Below are 18,208 nucleotides of genomic sequence, written 5' to 3' on the forward strand. Positions count from 1 at the left end.
CGGCCCCCCTCAGCACTGACCCTCCGACAGTGCGGCGCTCCCTCAGCACTGACCCTCCGACAGTGCAGCACTCCCTCAGCACTGACCCTCCGACAGTGCGACACTCCCTCAGCACTGACCCTCCGACAGTGCGGCACTCCCTCAGCACTGACCCTCCAACAGTGCGGCGCTCCCTCAGCACTGACCCTCTGACAGTGCGACACTCCCTCAGCACTGACACTCTGACAGTGCGGCACTCCCTCAGCACTGACCCTCTGACAGTGCGGCGCTCCCTCAGCACTGACCCTCTGACAGTGCGGCACTCCCTCAGCACTGAACCTGCGACAGTGTGACAGTCCTTTCGTAATTAACCTTTGGTTAGTGCTGACACCCAACTGACCAACGTTGAGAGGTATTATGTTTGGTAAACACCTCCTTCCCTTGCTGAGCCCTCCTTTCAATGCTTTCTCCTTTTCAGGTGTTGAAACACATCATTGGCAGGGAGATCCACGATGAGGAATGTCGATTCTTGTCCAGGAAATTCACTGAATGGGCATACGGTCCAGTGCACTCGTCTCTGTATGACCTCTCGGCTCTCGACACATATGAAGCAAAGTCGGTGTTGGAGATTATCATCTATGGCAGTGAGACTCCGGTATGAGCTACCTGGACAGCTCGGCCGGGGGGTCAATGTCCATAGGATAATGTGCAGAAGGAAAAGCCAAGGAGGGAGTTTCCCAGTTAGGTTTTGACACACTGAGACTGAATGTTCTGATAGAATGGCCAGCAGATGCACCTACGTTCCAAAGGTCACCGCATCATTCTCAGGAAAGGGAAAATATGTCAAGCTATGGGGAAGGGAGCTCTTACAAAATGCTGGCACAGCCATCAGGGGCGAAATGACCTCTATTACTATATCATTAATTCTGAAACTTATATTATAAACTTTCATTAGTTCTGACTGCTACACTGTGAAAGTTCAAAGCCACTGCTTTCAGAGTGTAGCTGACAGCATCAACTGGAACTGAGATCTAGCCTTCACTGTAGAATACAGTCACATATCGGCTGTATTCCCAGCCTCCACACTGACACCCCCATCAAACACTCCCAGGACTGGGGATACATACAGAGTAAAGCTCCCTCTACACTGTCCCCACCAAACAGCCCCAGGACAAGGATAACACAGGGTTAGATACAGAGTAAAGCTCGCCCTACACTGGAGTGCGGCACGGTGGCACAGTGGTTAGCACTGCTGCCTCACAGTGCCAGAGACCCGGGTTCAATTCCTGCCTCAGGCTGTGTGGAGTTTGCACGTTCTCCCCGTGTCTGTGTGGGTTTCCTCCGGGTGCTCCGGTTCCCTCCCACAGTCCAAAGATGTGCAGGTCAGGTGAGTTGGCCATGCTAAATTACCCGTAGTGTTAGGTAAGGAGTAAATGCAGGGGTATGGGTGGGTTGCGCTTCGGCGGGGTGGTGTGGACTTGTTGGGCCGAAGGGCCTGTTTCCACACTGTAATGTAATCTAATCTACACTGACCCCAATCAAAGAGCTGTTCTAACTGATTTGTGTCTGTTTTCTCAGAACCGACATGAGATGCTAAACTTAGAGCCGCTGAAGCACCTGTTACAGGAGAAGTGGAACAACTTTGCCAGCTTCATCTTTTACATCAAGTTCTTCATTTACCTCTCCTACATGATCATCTTCACCACTACAGCCTACAATAGGATTGAGGAGCAAAAGGTGTAGATACGATCCTTGAATTGGTTGAGTGTCTGCAATTGAGAGTTTTCATTCTGGTCTGTGGGCGAGACAGTCATTGATCCGAGGAATTCCACAGAGACCTGAATACACAATGCAGTTTGACATTCCCAATGCAGCAATGAGAGAGCAATGCAAATTCAGAGAGGCAGTAGTGAAGGAATGTTTCACTGTCAGTGAATCCTGTTAGTACTGAGGGAGCGCCACACTGTTGGAGAGTCAATGCTGAGGAAGTGCCACACTGTTGGAGGGTCAATGCTGAGGGAGTGCCGCACTGTCGGAGGGTCAATGCTGAGGGAGTGCCGCACTGTCGGAGGGTCAATGCTGAGGGAGCGTCGCACTGTTGGGGGGTCAGTGCTGAGGGAGCGCCGCACTGTTGTGGGGTCAGTGCTGAGGGAGAGCCGCACTGTTGGAGGACCAGGGCTGAGGGAGCGCTGCACTGTCGGAGGGTCAGTACTGAGGGAGTGCTGCAATGTCGGAAGGTCAGTGCTGAGGGAGCGCTGCACTGTTGCAGGGTCAGTGCTGAGGGAGCGCCGCACTGTCGGAGGGTCAGTACCGAAGGAGTGCCGCACTGTCGGAGTATCAGTGCTGATTGAGCAGGCATTGTCGGAGAGTCAGTGCTGAGGGAGCGCCGCACTGTTGGGGGGTCAATGCTGAGGGAGCGCCGCACTGTTGGGGGGTCAATGCTGAGGGAGTGCCGCACTGTCGGAGGGTCAATACTGGGGGAGCGCCGCACTGTCGGAGGGTCAGTGCTGAGGGAGTGCTACACTGTCAGAGGGTCAGTGCTGAGGGAGCAGGCACTGCCGGAAGGTCAGTGCTGAGGGAGCAGGCACTGTCGGAGGGTCAGTGCTGAAGGAGTGCCGCACTGTTGGAGGGTCAGTGCTGAGAGAGTGTTGCACTGTTGGGGGGTCAGGGCTGAGGGAGTGCCGCACAGTCGGAGGGTCAATACTGGGGGAGAGCTGCACTGTCGGAGGGTCAGTGCTGAGGGAGTGCCGCCCTGTTGCAGGGTCAGTGCTGAGGGAGCAGCGCACTGTCGGAGGGTCAGTGCTGAGGGAGCGCCGCACTGTCAGAGGGTCAGTGCTTAGGGAGTGCTGCACTGTCGGGGGGTCAGTGCTGAGGGAGTGCTTCATTGTCGGAGGGTCAGTGCTAAGGGAGTGCCGCACTGTCGGAGGGTCAGTGCTGAGGGAGTGCCGCCCTGACGGAGGGTCAGTGGTGAGGGAGTGCCGCACTGTCAGAGGGTCAGTGCTGACGGCGTGCTGCACTGCCGGAGGGTCAGTGCTGAGGGAGTGCTGCACTGTCGGGGGGTCAGAGCTGAGGGAGCGCCGCACTGTTTGAAGGTCAGTGCTGAGGGAGTGCCGCACTGTCGGAGGGTCAGTGCTGAGGGAGTGCCGCACTGTTGGAGGGTCAGTACTGAGGGAGTGCCATACTGTCGGAGGGTCAGTGCTGAGGGAGTGCCATACTGTCGGAGGGTCAGTGCTGAGGGAATGCCGCACTGTCGGAGGGTCAGTGCTGAGGGAGTGCTGCACTGTCGGAGTATCAGTGCTGATTGAACAGGCACTGTTGGAGGGTCAATGCTGAGGGAGAAGGCACTGTCGGAGGGTCAGTGCTGAGGGAGTGCTGCACTGTCGGAGGGTCAGTGCTGAGGGGGTGCCACACTGTCGGAGAGTCATTGCTGAGGGAGCGCCGCACTGTCGGAGGGTCAGTGCTGCGGGAGTGCCGCACTGTCGGAGGGTCAGTGCTGAGGGGGTGCCACACTGTCGGAGGGTCAGTGCTGAGGGGGGCGCTGCACTGTCGGAGGGTCAGTGCTGAGGGAGCGCCACACTGTCGGAGGGTCAGTGCTGAGGGGGTGCCACACTGTCGGAGGGTCAGTGCTGAGGGGGGCGCTGCACTGTCGGAGGGTCAGTGCTGAGGGAGTGCTGCACTGTCGGAGGGTCAGTGCTGAGGGAGTGCCGCACTGTCGGAGGGTCAGTGCTGAGGGAGTGCTGCACTGTCGGAGAGTCAGTGCTAAGGGAGCGCCACACTGTCAGAGGGTCAGCGCTGAGGGAGCGCCACACTGTCGGAGGGTCAGTGCTGAGGGAGTGCTACACTGTCGGAGAGTCAGTGCTGAGGGAGCGTCGCACTGTCGGAGGGTCAGTGCTGAGGGAGTGCTACACTGTCGGAGGGTCAGTGCTGAGGGAGCACTAAACATTTGACGTTTTCTAACTATCTGCAGTTATCTCCTCTTTCTCACCCTCCAGAGAACCAGAACTCATTTTATTCACCTTGTTCCTTTGCAGATACAGTACCTGTAACATTGGTTTTACATGTTGAATTAGCTTCTTCTCATTATTTAATCTTTTTAGTCATTCTCTCCTGTTCTTCACATTGTAATCAATCATCTGACCAGTCCCTCAGTTTTTATGCAGTGGTATACTTTTACCTCAGGTTTGATGCTTTTGTGAACATTTTTAGTTTGAAACAGATGGTGGATTTTCTGCTTGGAATTTTCCTTTATAGTAGGAATATAATTATTCTGAGTACCCTGAAATATCCCCGTAAATAGCTGCCATTGGCTCACTATTGATCAAGTGTCCCGATACACTTCAGCCAGCTCAGCTTCCCTGCTCCACAGTTACCCTTCCATAGGCTTAGACCCTTCCTTCACGCTTTTCAAACAGGACATAAAATTCAATCATTTTAGGGTCATTGTTACCTTTACTCTGAGGTCATTAACTCATCCTATCAGGTTACACAATCCCAAGTTAGATATAACCTGTTCTCTGGAGATCACAGTGGGAATGACTTCAGCTCTCTCCATGGATGCTGCCTGATCTGCTGGGATCTCCAGCATTGTTTGTTTTCAGTTCAGATTGCAACATTCGTAGTAATTTGCTCCTATACCCTGTTCTCTGATTGATTCCAGAAAGTGCTGCACTAAGAAACTATCTTAAAACTGTCTTGAACTTTTCATCCAGGTGGCTATTGCCAGTCTGAGATTAAAGTTACCCTTTGCTTATTGTCTTTCCTTTAAACAATGAGCCAATGTTCCTCCTGATATTGTTTCTCCCACATTATGGTTTTTGTTCAGGGTTCTGTAGACCATTCAAGAGTGGCATCTTTCTCGTACTGTCCCTCATCTCCACGAAGGTAACTCTCCATCCTTATCTCCTAGATTTAGGTAACCTCTAACTATTGCTAAAAATCACACAACACCAGGTTATAGTCCAACAGGTTTAATTGGAAGCACTAGCTTTCGGAGCGTCGCTCCTTCATCAGGTGTTGTGCCACCTTCAGCAATGCTCTGAAAGCTGGTGCCTCCACATAAACCTGTTGGTCTATAACCTGGTGTTGTGTGATTTTTAACTTTGTACACCCCAGTCTGGCATCTCCAAATCATGTCTAAACTTTGTTTAATTTAGTTTGCTATTCTTACAAATGCAGAAATGTGTTCTCAGTCTGGCCAATGCCGTAGATTAGGTGAAACCTGTTCTGCTCCACTCACAGCTTCTCTTCAGTAAAATGTTGCTTTTCTTTATCCTGAAAACAGCCCCCATTCAAAGTTGAGGCCACAACTGAAAGCTACCTACGGGTCACTGGACAAGTTATCACAATCTTCGGAGCACTCTATCTTTTCTTTCAAGGGGTGAGTTTTGTGCAAGTTCACTTCATTTTCAACTTTCCTGGCTCTGCCTCAAGCACTTGTAAAGTACATGGGTAAATCCGAAATCACATCCACTCGAATTCCCATCACTGAATCCCCACTGTCAACATCGTGGAGGTCACCGTTGAAGTATAACTGTACTAGCTGCATTAATACTGTGACTACAAGAGCTGGTCAGAGTCTGGGAAATCTACAGGAACTCACCTTCTGTCTCCACAAACACTGGGCACCACCTACAAGGCACAACTCAGGAGTGCGATGGAATATTCCCCATTCACCTGAATGAATACAGCTTCAATGCAATGCAAGAGATTTAATCCAGGACAAAGTAACCCCATTTGATCTTCCACCATGTTAAACATTATTTCCCTCCCTCACCGGTGCACAGTAGCAGCAAAGTGTACCTTGTACAAGATGAACTACACACACATCACCAAGCCTCATCGAACAGCCCCTTCCAAACCTGTAACCTCTACCATCTAGAAGGAGCATCACTGCCTGCAAGACCCCTCTAGCCCATGCACCATCCTGATCTGGAATCTTTTACTGTCCTTGGGTCAAATTGTGGAATTTCCTTCCTATCAGCACTGGGTGTCCCTCCACCACATAGACTGGTACATTCAAAAAGGCACCTCACTACGCCATCTTCAGGGCAATTAAGGGTAGGGCAATAAATGCTGGCTGACAGATACAGTGATGCCCAGGTCTCATGATTAAATAAAGAAAATAGTTAACTTCTCATTATGTGACTATAATTACCTTGAATAGACCAGGAAATATATCATTGTCAAATGCCAAGGTGCTGTGCCTGGTGCATTTATCCAATTCAACCACCCAAATATAAAATAATATTTGTTTCTAACCATCTACAAGAGCCATGGGAAAGCAGATTAAACAATATTCTTTAAACATTGTCTTGGTCTATTATTTGTGACAGCTGTTCATACACAAAATTAACTTCCATGTTTCTCAATGTTACATTTCAACAGTGATTGTCCAGATGAGATGACAGGTGCTATATGAATGCAAATCTTTCTTTTTAAAATTGATAAATGTTTTACTCCCTGTTCAGGTCGAAGAAGTCTTTCTGCGAAGGAAGAGGACTCCAAAGTCAATCACGATCGATGGTTACTGTGATATTTTATTGTAAGGCCCATAGTGTTTAATTTCCCAGTTGTGAATTGTGTCTCTTGTTGTGCTTGGTCTCTGGCAATGAATCACAAACTTCTGTCTGACAAATTCACTTCGCAATCTCAGGAATGGCACTGATCAGCTCTAATCAGAACTGAAATGCAATGATAGAAGCATAATCCCACTTTAAACTTTGAGAGTGAAGAGGGGGCTACTGTATGATGGGTAGTGGGGGGAAGGGGTAGTGGGGGAAATGGGCAGGGTGTCCATAAAGATATCAGATTGGGACCAAGGCTAGCTTTATTTCTAATCCTCACTTTCTTGGAAGACCTACCTGTGGGAATGACCTGGAGGCTAGTGGGAAGGAGGAAGATGTTGGATAGATAAAGGGACTTAGGAACAATGGAGGCCATTCAACCCCTCCCATATGTTAAATAAGAACATAGAGTCATAGAGATGTACAGCATGGAAATATATCCTTCAGTCTGAGTCGTCCATGCTGACCAGATATCCTAAACTAATCTAATCCCATTTGCCAGCACTTGGCCCATGTCCCTCCAAACCCTTCCTATTCATATACCCATCCAGATGCCTTTTAAATGCTGTAATTGTACCAGCCTCCACCACTTCCTCTGGCAGCTCATTCCATACATGCTCTACCCTCTTGTGAAAATGTTGCCCCTTAGGTCCCTTTTTTATCTTTCCCCTCTCACCCTAAACCTATGGACTCCCCATCCCAGGGAAAAGACCTTGTCTACCCACCTCTATAAAGTCACCTCTCATCCTCCGACGCTCCAGGGAAAACAGCCCCAGCCTGTTCAGCCTCTCCCTATAGCTCAAACACTCCAACCCTGGCAACATCCTTGTAAATCTTTTCGAACCCTTTCAAGTTTCACAACATCGTTCCTGTAGGAGGTAGACCAGAATTGAACACAATACTCATGGTCTTCACTCAGAAAGATATCACCATGACATCATCATCGCTGGGTCAGAAACCCTGGAATTCCCTCTGTAGGGGCACTGTGTGAAGCACATTGATTTCAGTGGTTCAAGAAGGCAACTCACCACCATCAACTAGGGCGACTAGGGACAGCAATAAATGCTGATGCTGATGTGATCCCCACATCCACTGCATTCATAAAAGAGCAGTGTTTATTCTATCCTGTTCCCTTCACTCCTTGTACCCTCTTTGGTTCCTTATCTCTTAATAATCTGGCCAAAAACCTATTACTATAAGTTTGACATTTTCATTACAGCTCAGGTTGAACAACATTTTAAGAGAAAGTGTTCCAGATTTCCACTCCCCTGTGTGTGAGGAAGAGCTTCCTGACAGCAGCCCAGAATGGTCCGGCTTGAATTTGAATGTTCCAACCCTTGTCCTGAGCTCACATTCCCCTCCCCAACCACCACCATCAATAAACTAAAGGAAATTGCTCCTCTCAATTCATCTCCATTGAACCTTTAACCTTTAGCCAACTGGATACAAAATTGGCTTGATGGTAGGAGACAGAGGGTGGTAGCAGAGGGTTGCTTTTCAGACTGGGGGGCCTGTGACCAGCAGAGTGCTGCAAGGATCAGTGCTGGGTCCACTGCTTTTTGGCATTTATATAAATGATTTGAATGAGAATGTAGGAGGTATAATTGGTAAGTTTGCAGATAACACCAAAATTGGAGGTGTAGTGGACAGTGAAGGAGGTTATCTCAGATTACAACAGGATCTTGATTAGATGGACAGATGGGCTGAGGAGTGGCAGATGGAGTTTAATTTAGATAAATGTGAGATGTTGCATTTTGGTAAGGAACATCAGGGCAGAAGTTGTACACTTAATGGTAAGGCCCTGGGGAGTGTTGCTGAACAAAGAGACCTTGGAGTGCAGGTTCATAGCTTCTTGAAAGCAAAATCACAGGTAGATAGGATAGTGAAGAAGGTTTTGGTACACGTGCCTTCATTGGTCACTGCATTGAGTATAGACGTTGGGAGGTCATGCTGCAGCTGTACAGGACATTAGTTAGGCCACTTTTAGAATGCTGTGTTCAATTCTGGTCTCCATCCTATAGGAAAAATGTTGTGAAACTTTATAGGGTTCAGAAAAGATTTACAAGGCTGTTGTCAGGGTTGGAGGATCTGAGCTACAGGGAGAGGCTGGATAGGCTGGGGCTGTTTTCCCTGGAGCATCGGAGGCTGATGGATAAATCTCTTAGAGGTTTATAAAATTATGAGTAGAGTGAATAGCCAAGTCCATTTCCCCAGGACGGGGGTGTCCAAAACTAGAGGGCATAGGTTTAAGGTGAGAAGGGGAAGATATAAAAGGGATGGAGTGGACTATTTTCACGCCAGATGTGATGTGTGAATGGAATGAGCTGCCAGAGGAAGTGATGGAGGCTGGTACAATTACAGCATTTAAAAGGCATCTGGGTGGCTATAGGAATAGGATGGGATATGGGCCAAGTACTGGCAAATGGGACTAGATTAGGTTAGCATCCCTGGTTGTCATGGATGAGTTGGACCATAGGTTCTGTTTCCATGCTGTATGACTCTACCACTCTATCATCACAATTTCCGATCACTCCTTAATGTTCAAGACACAGGTGAATATTATCAAAACAGATCGGCAGCATCTGTGAAGAGAAAGCAGAGTTGACGTTGCGGCTCCAGTGACCCTTCTTCAGAACCTGGTGTTTCTGATTTCCAGCATCTGCCATTCCTTGGTTAATTTTTTGAATCACAATCCAGTATCTGCACTCTGTCCTCATAATTTTCACAAACTGACTCCTGGTATCATTCTGGTGAATAAAATGGGGACGGAATGGCCTAGTGGTATTGTCACCGGACTGTTAATCCAGAGACAAAGAGTGTGTTGCTGGAAAAGCACAGCAGGTCAGGCAGCATTCGAAGAGCAGGAGAATCAACGTTTCGGGCATAAGCCCTTCATCAGGAATAGGAAGGTGGCCCAAGGGGGGCTGAGAGATAAATGGGAGGGGGGTGGTTCTTGGGGAAAGGTAGCTGGGAATGCGATAGGTGGATGAAGGTGGGGAAAGATGGTGATAGGTCAGAGAGGAGGGTGAAGTGGATAGGTGGGAAGGAAGATGGACAGGTAGGAGACTCATGTAATGTCCTGGGGACCTGGGTTTGAATCCTGCCATGGAAGATGGTAGAGTTTGAATTCAACAGTTCTGGAATTAAGAGTCTGATGATGACCACAAAGCCACTGCCAATTGTTAGGAAAGACCCACCTGGTTCAGTAATGTCCTTTATGGAAGGAAACTGCCAACCTTACCTGGTCTGGCCGACATGTGGCCCCAAGAGCAATGTGATTAACCCACCCATTAGGGATGGGTAATAAATGCTGGCCAAGCCAGTAAAGCCCACATCCTCTGAATGAATAAAACAAATATTGAAGATATAGACCCCAGTATCTTTGTGGAAATAGGAGAACAGCGTGGTGGAATGGGCTGGGAATTGCCATGAGGAAAGGGATAATGTGTGACCAAAGGGAGATCAGAAGAAGTTCAAGGTTTCCTGTTGATGTGGGGGATGGGCAGGGCTTCTTCCTGTCTCTTGATCCCATGCCCCGCAGTAACCATGACCCATTCCCTGCCTCCTGTTTCCACGATGCCACCCATGGGTGAATAGCACTTCCCAGCTGAGGGGTGTCACTTTTCACCACCTTACTGTCTGAGGGAAGCCATACAATCACAGCATTAAATACTCACTGATTCAATGCACTGTTTTCAGAAAGAGTGTTTCTTTCATGTTCCAGTTTTCTCCAGGCAGTGCTGCTCCTGGCCTCCTCTGTGCTGTATGTAGTTGGACGGGAAGAATATGTCGGATTTATGGTGATCGGGCTGGCGATTGGCTGGATCAATCTGCTCTATTACACCCGCGGATTCCAGCGAATGGGCATCTACAGTGTCATGATGCAGAAAGTAAGTGTGATATTGCAACAACAAGTTACATTTAGACGACCTTTTACACCAAGTCCTTCCCAGGCGTGTTATCAAACTATAATCTGAGACAGATTAGGAGTCATTAGGACAGGTATCTAAAAACTTGATCAAAGAACTGGGTTTTTAAAGCAATGTCTAAAGGAGGGGACACAGAGTTTTAGGGAGGGAATTTCAAAGCTCAGGTCCAGGAAGCTGAATGAATGGTGGCCAGTGATGGAATACTTAAACGTGGGGATGTACAAGAGGCCAGGATTGGCAGAAGGTGTTTTCTCATGTTGATCGATTGCTATCTGGAGCAGACAGGTCCAACAGACTCAGACAGTGCAAGTGCTACTGAGACACGTCTGATGGAGAATGAAATCCCCAACCCAATGTCCATTCTGTGGCTGTTGTCTTCCTCTGAACAACTGCAAAATGATCTTTGCAAAGCTGTATCAAGCACTCCACCTGCTGTTTTTATTCAGAGTTTGTCACATATGTACATGTGGGTGAACACTATGAGTACATGTTGACATTTGTGTTTATGTATGTGAACGTTTGTATGTGTGCGCATATGTGTGAACACTTGTGAATATATGTGTGTACGTGTGAATGTACACGTGTGTGAACACTTGTTTGTGTGTACGTGTTTGTGTGTACATGTGTTTACTGCCATGCTGTATGTGTCAGTATGGGTTACAAAAGTTGTGCAAGATGTGAGTGTATTCAGATCTCTTGTATGTTCCTGACCTGGAACATAAGCAAACATTTGGAATATTGTTTGCAATCACTGACTAATCTGTGTTCTATGTGCTTGCTACAGATCTTCCTGACAGATATTATGAGTTTTCTGCTTGTGTATGTGGTCTTCCTCTTCGGATTTGGAGCTGGTGAGTTTTACTGCATTTCGTTCTCCCTCTTTCTATTGAAGGAAGTGACTAAGTGGTTAATGTGGAGGGTGGTAAAGCACAGTGCCAGGGTGGTAAGGCACAGTGCCAGGGTGGTAAGGCACACTGCCAGGGTGGTAAGGCACAGTGCTAGGGTGGTAAGGCACACTGCCAGGGTGGTAAGGCACAGTGCCAGGGTGGTAAGGCACACTGCCATGGTGGTAAGGCACACTGCCAGGGTGGTAAGACACACTGCCATGGTGGTAAGGCACACTGCCAGGGTGGTAAGGCACACTGCCATGGTGGTAAGGCACACTGCCAGTGTGGTAAGACACAGTGCCAGGATGGTAAGGTACACTGCCAGGGTGGTAAGGCACAGTGCCAGGGTGGTAAGGCACACTGCCAGGATGGTAAGGTACACTGCCAGGGTGGTAAGGCACAGTGCCAGGGTGGTAAGGCACATTCAGTGCTCCCACGTTGCCAGTGCACCATGTCCCTACCACTGCCTGGACCTTCTATGTGTGGCACCAGCTACCGACCTTCCAGTTACTGGAATTAACTGGCCCCTTACTTATAATACTCAAATCCTTTATTCTTTCTTAAACCTCTTAACTCTCTCATATTATTTTCTGCTCCATGGAGAACAATCCTAGTTTCCGCAGTCATTTCACATTTACTGAACCCCCATGGGCCTGGTCCCATCCTGGGAAACCTGCAAGATCTTGATATCCAGCCACAAAGCCTGCCCAGACTTTGACGAAACTCCAGTGATCTCTGTGTTTCTTTATTAGTAAAGCTGAGGATCCTATTTGCTGTCGGACAGGTTTATGTGGTAATCTGAACGTCTCTACATAGAGGAGCTGGGGTGACCAACCCTCCAGGTTTGTTCTGGAGACTCCAGTATTCGAAAATCAGTCTCTGGGGATAAAAAAACACCGGGGAATTCAAGCAAATCAAGTGGGATTTTCATTTTGATTGTGTCCATTTGTTTACTGATTGGAGATTTGGGAAAAAAGCCACTTGACCCAAATTTAAGAATTGTCCAATCGGAACATAAAGTCTAATAACCTTCTGATTGACTGTGGTGATTTGGCCATTGCAATAATGGATATATCGGTTGGTGGCATTTAGTGGCAGAGGATTCAATAGGAGAACATAAGAACTACAAACAGGAAGAGGCCATTCAGCCCCTCAAGCCTGCTCCACCATTTAAGACAATCCATGCTGATCTCATCTTGGCCTCAACTCCACTTTACTGTCCACTCTCTACAACCCCTTTGCTAATTAAACATCTGTCTATCTCCTTCTCAAATTTATCCACTGTCCCAACACCCACCACTCTCTGCGATGGTGAATTCCATAGATTCATGACCGTTTGGGAGAAGAAATTCCTCCTTACCTCAGTTTTAAATCTGATCCCCCCTTTAGCCTAAAGCCACGACCTCTCATTCTAGATTACCCCACATGCGGAAATATCCTCTCTACATCGACTTTGTCAATCCCCTTTGGCATCTTGCATACCTTGATTATATCTCCCCTCACTTCCTCTAAACCCCTTAATCTCTCTTCATAGCGGAGACAATGTTAGATGATAACAGTAAGGCCATTCAGCCCTTTGAACTACCTCCGCTATTCAGTAAATCAGGGCTGATTTATTTGGGGCCTCAGGTCCACTTTTCTGACTGTCTCCATACACTTTGTTGATCAAACATGTCTTACACCTCCTAGAGTAAGCTCGGTGAGCCAGTCACCACTGCAGTGTGAGGATAAGGAAGATTTGTGATTGTGAGAGATTAATGTCGTTCTCATCTCCACCTTATCTTTAAACAAAGTCTCTTCATTTCAGATCCGTTTTTTAAGGGGAGTCATCCTCAATATCTACCCTGTCAAACCCCCTCTGAAACATACCTGTTTCAATAAAGTCACCTTTCCTTGTTACAATGAGTGTAGGCCCTCTTATCTTTTCCTGGTTATGAGAAGCCCCTCATCTAAGAAATAAGAAATGAATCTTCTCAGAGTTGCCTCTGACATGGGAATGTCCTCAACCTTCTCCATCCAGCTCTGGTGGTGCTTATTGAAGACCGGGTTTACAATAACACCAAACCAGGGTGTCACAAGGAAACCACGTACAAGAATTTTAAAACAACCTTCCTGGAGCTTTTCCGGTTCACCATCGGGATGGGAGATCTCGAATTCACCGAGAACTACAGATTCAAAGAGGTTTTCATCTTCCTGCTGATATCTTACGTCATCCTGACTTACATCCTCCTTCTCAACATGTTAATTGCACTGATGAGCAAGACGGTGGAAAAAATCTCCAAGGACAGTAAAAGTGTTTGGAATCTGCAGGTAACTAGATGCATTCTTGCAAATTCCACCCATTCTAAAACAAACAGGTTAACGCTCCCTCTATACTACTGCCATCAAACACTGCCCAGGATAAGGACAGCACAGGGTTAGGTACAGAGTAAAGCTCCCTCTACACTGTCCCCCATCAAATACTCCCAGGACAGGGGCAGCACAGGGTTAGATACAGCTACATCTACGTTGTCCCCCTATCAAACACTCTCAGGACAGGGATAGCATGGGGTTAGATACAGAGTAAAGCTCCCTCTACACTGTCCCCCATCAAACACTCCCAGCAGAGGGACAGAACAGGATTAGATACAAAGTTGGAGCCTCAATTTAAGTCACAAAGAGATGGTTCTAATTTGTCTTTTCCATTTCTCCAAAATCATTATGACTTCACTGGTGCAGTTGCAAGTTTAGACCAATATTTAACTAGTTTTTAAAAAAATAATATGCATTGAATTTCCCTGTTTCTGCGATTTCATGTCTAACATTTTTTCCAGCGAGCGATTACCATTTTAGATTTGGAGAAGAGCCTGCCGAGGTTTCTGAGAGCTCGGTTCCGTTCAGGGGAGCCTGTGACTGTGGGTCTGCTGTCTGATGGAAGGGAAGACCTGAGATGGTGCTTCAGGTAGGCTAGGATGAAGCTGTGACACACACCACAGCAATCGCTATCACGTGGCAGGCTCCAAATGGTGTTCAGTGAGGAAGCACCTCACCATCTGGAATGTCATCCATGCTCCAAACTGGCTACAATTGTTACAGGTTAATTCACACAGTCATCCAGCATGGAAACAGACCCTTCGGTCCAACCAATCCAAACTAATCTAGTCCCACCTGCCTGCTCCTGGCCCATATCCCACCAAACCTTTCCTATTCATGTACTTATCCAAATGTCTTTTAAATATAATTGTATCCACATCCACTACTTCCTCAGGAAGTTCATTGCACACATAAACTACCCTCTGTGTCAGAAATTTGCCCCTCTCCTTTTATAATTCTCTGTCTCCTCTCACCTTACAAATGTACCCCTTTGTTTTGAAATCCCCTATCTTAGGGAAAAGATAACTACCATTAACTCTTAGCTATACCCCTCATTATTTTATAAACTTTTATAAGGTCGCCCCTCAACCTCCTACACTCTAGTGAAAAAAGTCCAGCCTTTCTTTATAACTCAAACCTTCCATACCCAGTAACATCCTGGAAAATCTCTTCTGAACTCTCTCTAGCTTGATAATACCCTTCCTACATCTGGGTCACCAGAACTGGACACAGTATTCCAGAGTAGGCCTCACCAGTGTCTTATACAACCACAGGAGAAAGTGAGGACTGCAGATGCTGACGATCAGAGTTGAAGAGTGTGGTGCTAGAAAAGCACAGCAGGTCAGACAGCATCCAAGGAGCAGGAGAGTCAACATTTCAGGCATAAGCCCTTCATCCTGAAGCTGTCTGACTGGCTGTGCTTTTCCATCACCACACTCGTTGACTCCAACACAACCTCAACATGATGTCCCAACTCTTACACTCAAAGGTCTGAACAATAAAGGCAAGCCTGCTAAATGCCTTTTTAACCACCCTGTCTTTATTAATAGAGGGATTGAGTTCCAGAACCGTGAGGTTATGCTGCAGCTGTACAAAGCTCTGGTACGGCCACACTTGGAGTATTGTGTACAGTTCTGGTCACCGCATTATAAGAAGGATGTGGAAGCTTTGGAAAGGGTGTAGAGGAGATTTACGAGGATGTTGCCTGGTATGGAAGGAATGTCTTACGAGGAAAGGCTGAGGGCCTTGAGGCTGTTCTCGTTAGAGAGAAGAAGGTTGAGAGGTGACTTAATAGAGACATACAAGATAATCAGAGGGTTGGATAGGGTGGACAGGGAGAGCCTTTTTCCAAGTATGGGGACAGCAAACACGAGGGGACACAACATTGAAGTGAGGGGAGATAGGTATAAGACAGATGTCAGAGGTCGTTTCTTTACTCAGAGAGTAGTAAGGGTATGGAATGCTTTGCCTGCAACGGTAGTAGATTCACCAACTTTAAGTACATTTAAGTCGTCATTGGACAGGCATATGGACGTACATGGAATAATGTAGGTGGGATGGGCTTCAGATTGGTATGACAGGGCGGCGCAACATCGAGGGCCGAAGGGCCTGTACTGCGTTGTAATGTTCAATGTTCTATATATGTGACACAAGCTTCAAAGAATTTTGGACCTGGCCCCCTAGTTCCTTCTGTTCTACAACATTACACAGGGTTCCACCATTAATTGTATAAACCCTACCCTTGTTTGTTGGACCAAAATGCAATATCTCACATTTATCCAGATTGAACTCCACCTGCCATTTATCATATCTGAACTCGCTGTGTAAAATATTCCCTTAATGAATCATTTTGTCTGGCTGGGAGATCCAAATTCTGGCCCACGACTGCAAAACTAACCTCAAGCCTGAGAAATCTGCTCCTCAGTGTCCCTTACAATTCAGTCAGAAACACGTTCCTGGGTTGCCAGTGGCTCATTTGTTCAGACCTCCCTTCTGAGTCTGATGTTTGTTCATGATGTAACCAGGCAAATCCTGGAGTGCCGTCCGAGAGGGAGGCAATGTCAGAACAGGATAAAAGCAAACTACTGCGGATGCTGGAATCCGAAACCAAAAAAAAAAAGAAAATGCTGGAAAATCTCAGCAAGTCTGACAGCTTGTCAATGGGTCAGTTAGACTCGAAAGGTCAGCTCTTTTCTCTCCTTACAGATGCTGCCAGACCTGCTGAGATTTTCCAGCATTTTCTCTTTTTTGGTTTCAGAAGTGCCTTCTTTTGCATGAGATGTCAAGCTGAGGCCTGATTTGCCCTTTGAGAGTTTGTAAATGATTACAGAGCACTATTTCAAAGAGAAGCAGATGTGTTCTCCCTGCTGAGCTGGGCCAGCTTAATCCCTTTGTCAATATTAACAAAGTCATGTGTTCTCTGCTCACCCACATCGTGCTCTATGTAGGATCTTGCTGTGAACAAATTAGCTGCCCCCTTCCCTACTTTAGCAGTGACTACACTTCAAATGTATGAGTGAGTGTTAAAGCCTTTCGGAACATCCTGAGATCATGAAAAGCACTATGTCCATGCAAATTCTTCTTTCTTAAAGGAGCCTGAATCTATTCTGAAATTTAGGTAAATCAAGATTGTTCTGTAACTCAACTCCAATTTCCAGCTTTACTCCATCACCCTTTCACTGTGATGGAATACTCCCCACTTGTCTGGATGGGGGCAGCCCCAACAACACTCAGGAAGCTTTACACCATCCAGGACAAAGCAGCCGCTTGATTGGTACCACATCCACAAACATCCCCCACCGACACTCAGTAGCAGCAGTGTGTACCATCTACAAGATTTACTGCAGAAATTCACCAAAGATCCTCAGACAGCACCTTCCAAACCCACATCCACTTCCATCTAGAAGGACAAGGGCAGCAGGTACATGGGAATACCACCCCCTGCAAGTTCCCCTTTGAGCCACTCACTATCCTGACTTGGAAATATATCACTGTTCCTTCACTGTCGCTGGGTCAGAATCCTGGAATTCCCTCCCTAAGGGCATTGTGGGTCAGCTCACAGCACATGGACTGCAGCGGTTCAAGAAGGCAGCTCACCCCCACCTTCTCAAGGGGCAACTAGGGACGGGGTAATAAATACTGGGCCCAGCCAGTGACACCCACATCCCAGAAGTGAAATTAAAAAGAAACAAGCCAACAAAGTTCTATCAAAGTCAGTTTTTAAACAATGCAATAAAGCAGTAAATCAGGCTTCCTGGAATTAATATCCATTCTTAAACCATCCTTTGACCCCTATAACAAATAATCTCCAGCATTATGTAATTACAATTTCATTATATTTAGAGCTGCCTAGATGTTGAGTACAAGTGACACCGATCTGCACAGTTTACAGTTCATTGCGGTGCTGGGGAGGGAGGGAGGGAGGGGCAGAGGGAGGGGGGTGGAATTGCAGCAATGACACCCCACTATCCGATGCCATCCTGCACAGAGTCGATGAAGTTAATTGGACACGATGGAATACAAACCTTGGCCTCATCAACGAAGAGCCAGGAAACTCGGAAATTACCAGACGGATGACGGGGAGCAGAGGGAGGAGAGCTCGCCGGGGTAAGCAATCCTGCTATTTCATCTCAGAATACCACAGATCCCCAACTGCACTGATAGCATAATGGATCAATATTCCCACCACTCCTGCCCCTCATTAGTTAAAGCTTTGGTTTCGCCTGCCCCAGTGTATAAATAGAATGACACCGGATTTGTAGCTCAGCTGCCAATAGGATAATAACAGTGTTTCTGCTCCTCATATGCCTCCTGCCATTCTCTCTTCATCTCACCCTGTGCCCATTTCTCCAAATCACCTCTCCGCAATGTACTTATCCAGCTCACACAACCAGATATTGGGATGTGCATAAATGGCAGGTTACCATCTGGGATTCTGCATTCATTACAAACGCAGACAGTCAGAGGCTTTGACGGTGTAACTGTAGGAGAGGGAAGG

At 47.2% G+C, this 18,208-nt stretch overlaps 1 protein-coding gene across 1 annotated transcript in view; it reads left to right on the top strand.

Annotated features, from left to right (window-relative positions):
* Positions 1-18,208, top strand: part of trpv1 (transient receptor potential cation channel, subfamily V, member 1) — a 66,912-nt gene that overhangs the window by 46,962 nt on the left and 1,742 nt on the right. The window contains exons 7-15 of the mRNA XM_043718895.1: positions 458-634; positions 1,558-1,716; positions 5,261-5,356; positions 6,447-6,520; positions 10,267-10,432; positions 11,256-11,322; positions 13,379-13,668; positions 14,172-14,299; positions 17,699-17,817. Coding sequence (XP_043574830.1) covers positions 458-634; positions 1,558-1,716; positions 5,261-5,356; positions 6,447-6,520; positions 10,267-10,432; positions 11,256-11,322; positions 13,379-13,668; positions 14,172-14,299; positions 17,699-17,817 — 1,276 coding nt within the window. The remainder of the gene's footprint in view (positions 1-457; positions 635-1,557; positions 1,717-5,260; positions 5,357-6,446; positions 6,521-10,266; positions 10,433-11,255; positions 11,323-13,378; positions 13,669-14,171; positions 14,300-17,698; positions 17,818-18,208) is intronic.

This window comes from Chiloscyllium plagiosum, chromosome 28 (genome assembly GCF_004010195.1).
Source record: "Chiloscyllium plagiosum isolate BGI_BamShark_2017 chromosome 28, ASM401019v2, whole genome shotgun sequence".
Classification (NCBI taxonomy): Eukaryota; Metazoa; Chordata; class Chondrichthyes; order Orectolobiformes; family Hemiscylliidae; genus Chiloscyllium; species Chiloscyllium plagiosum.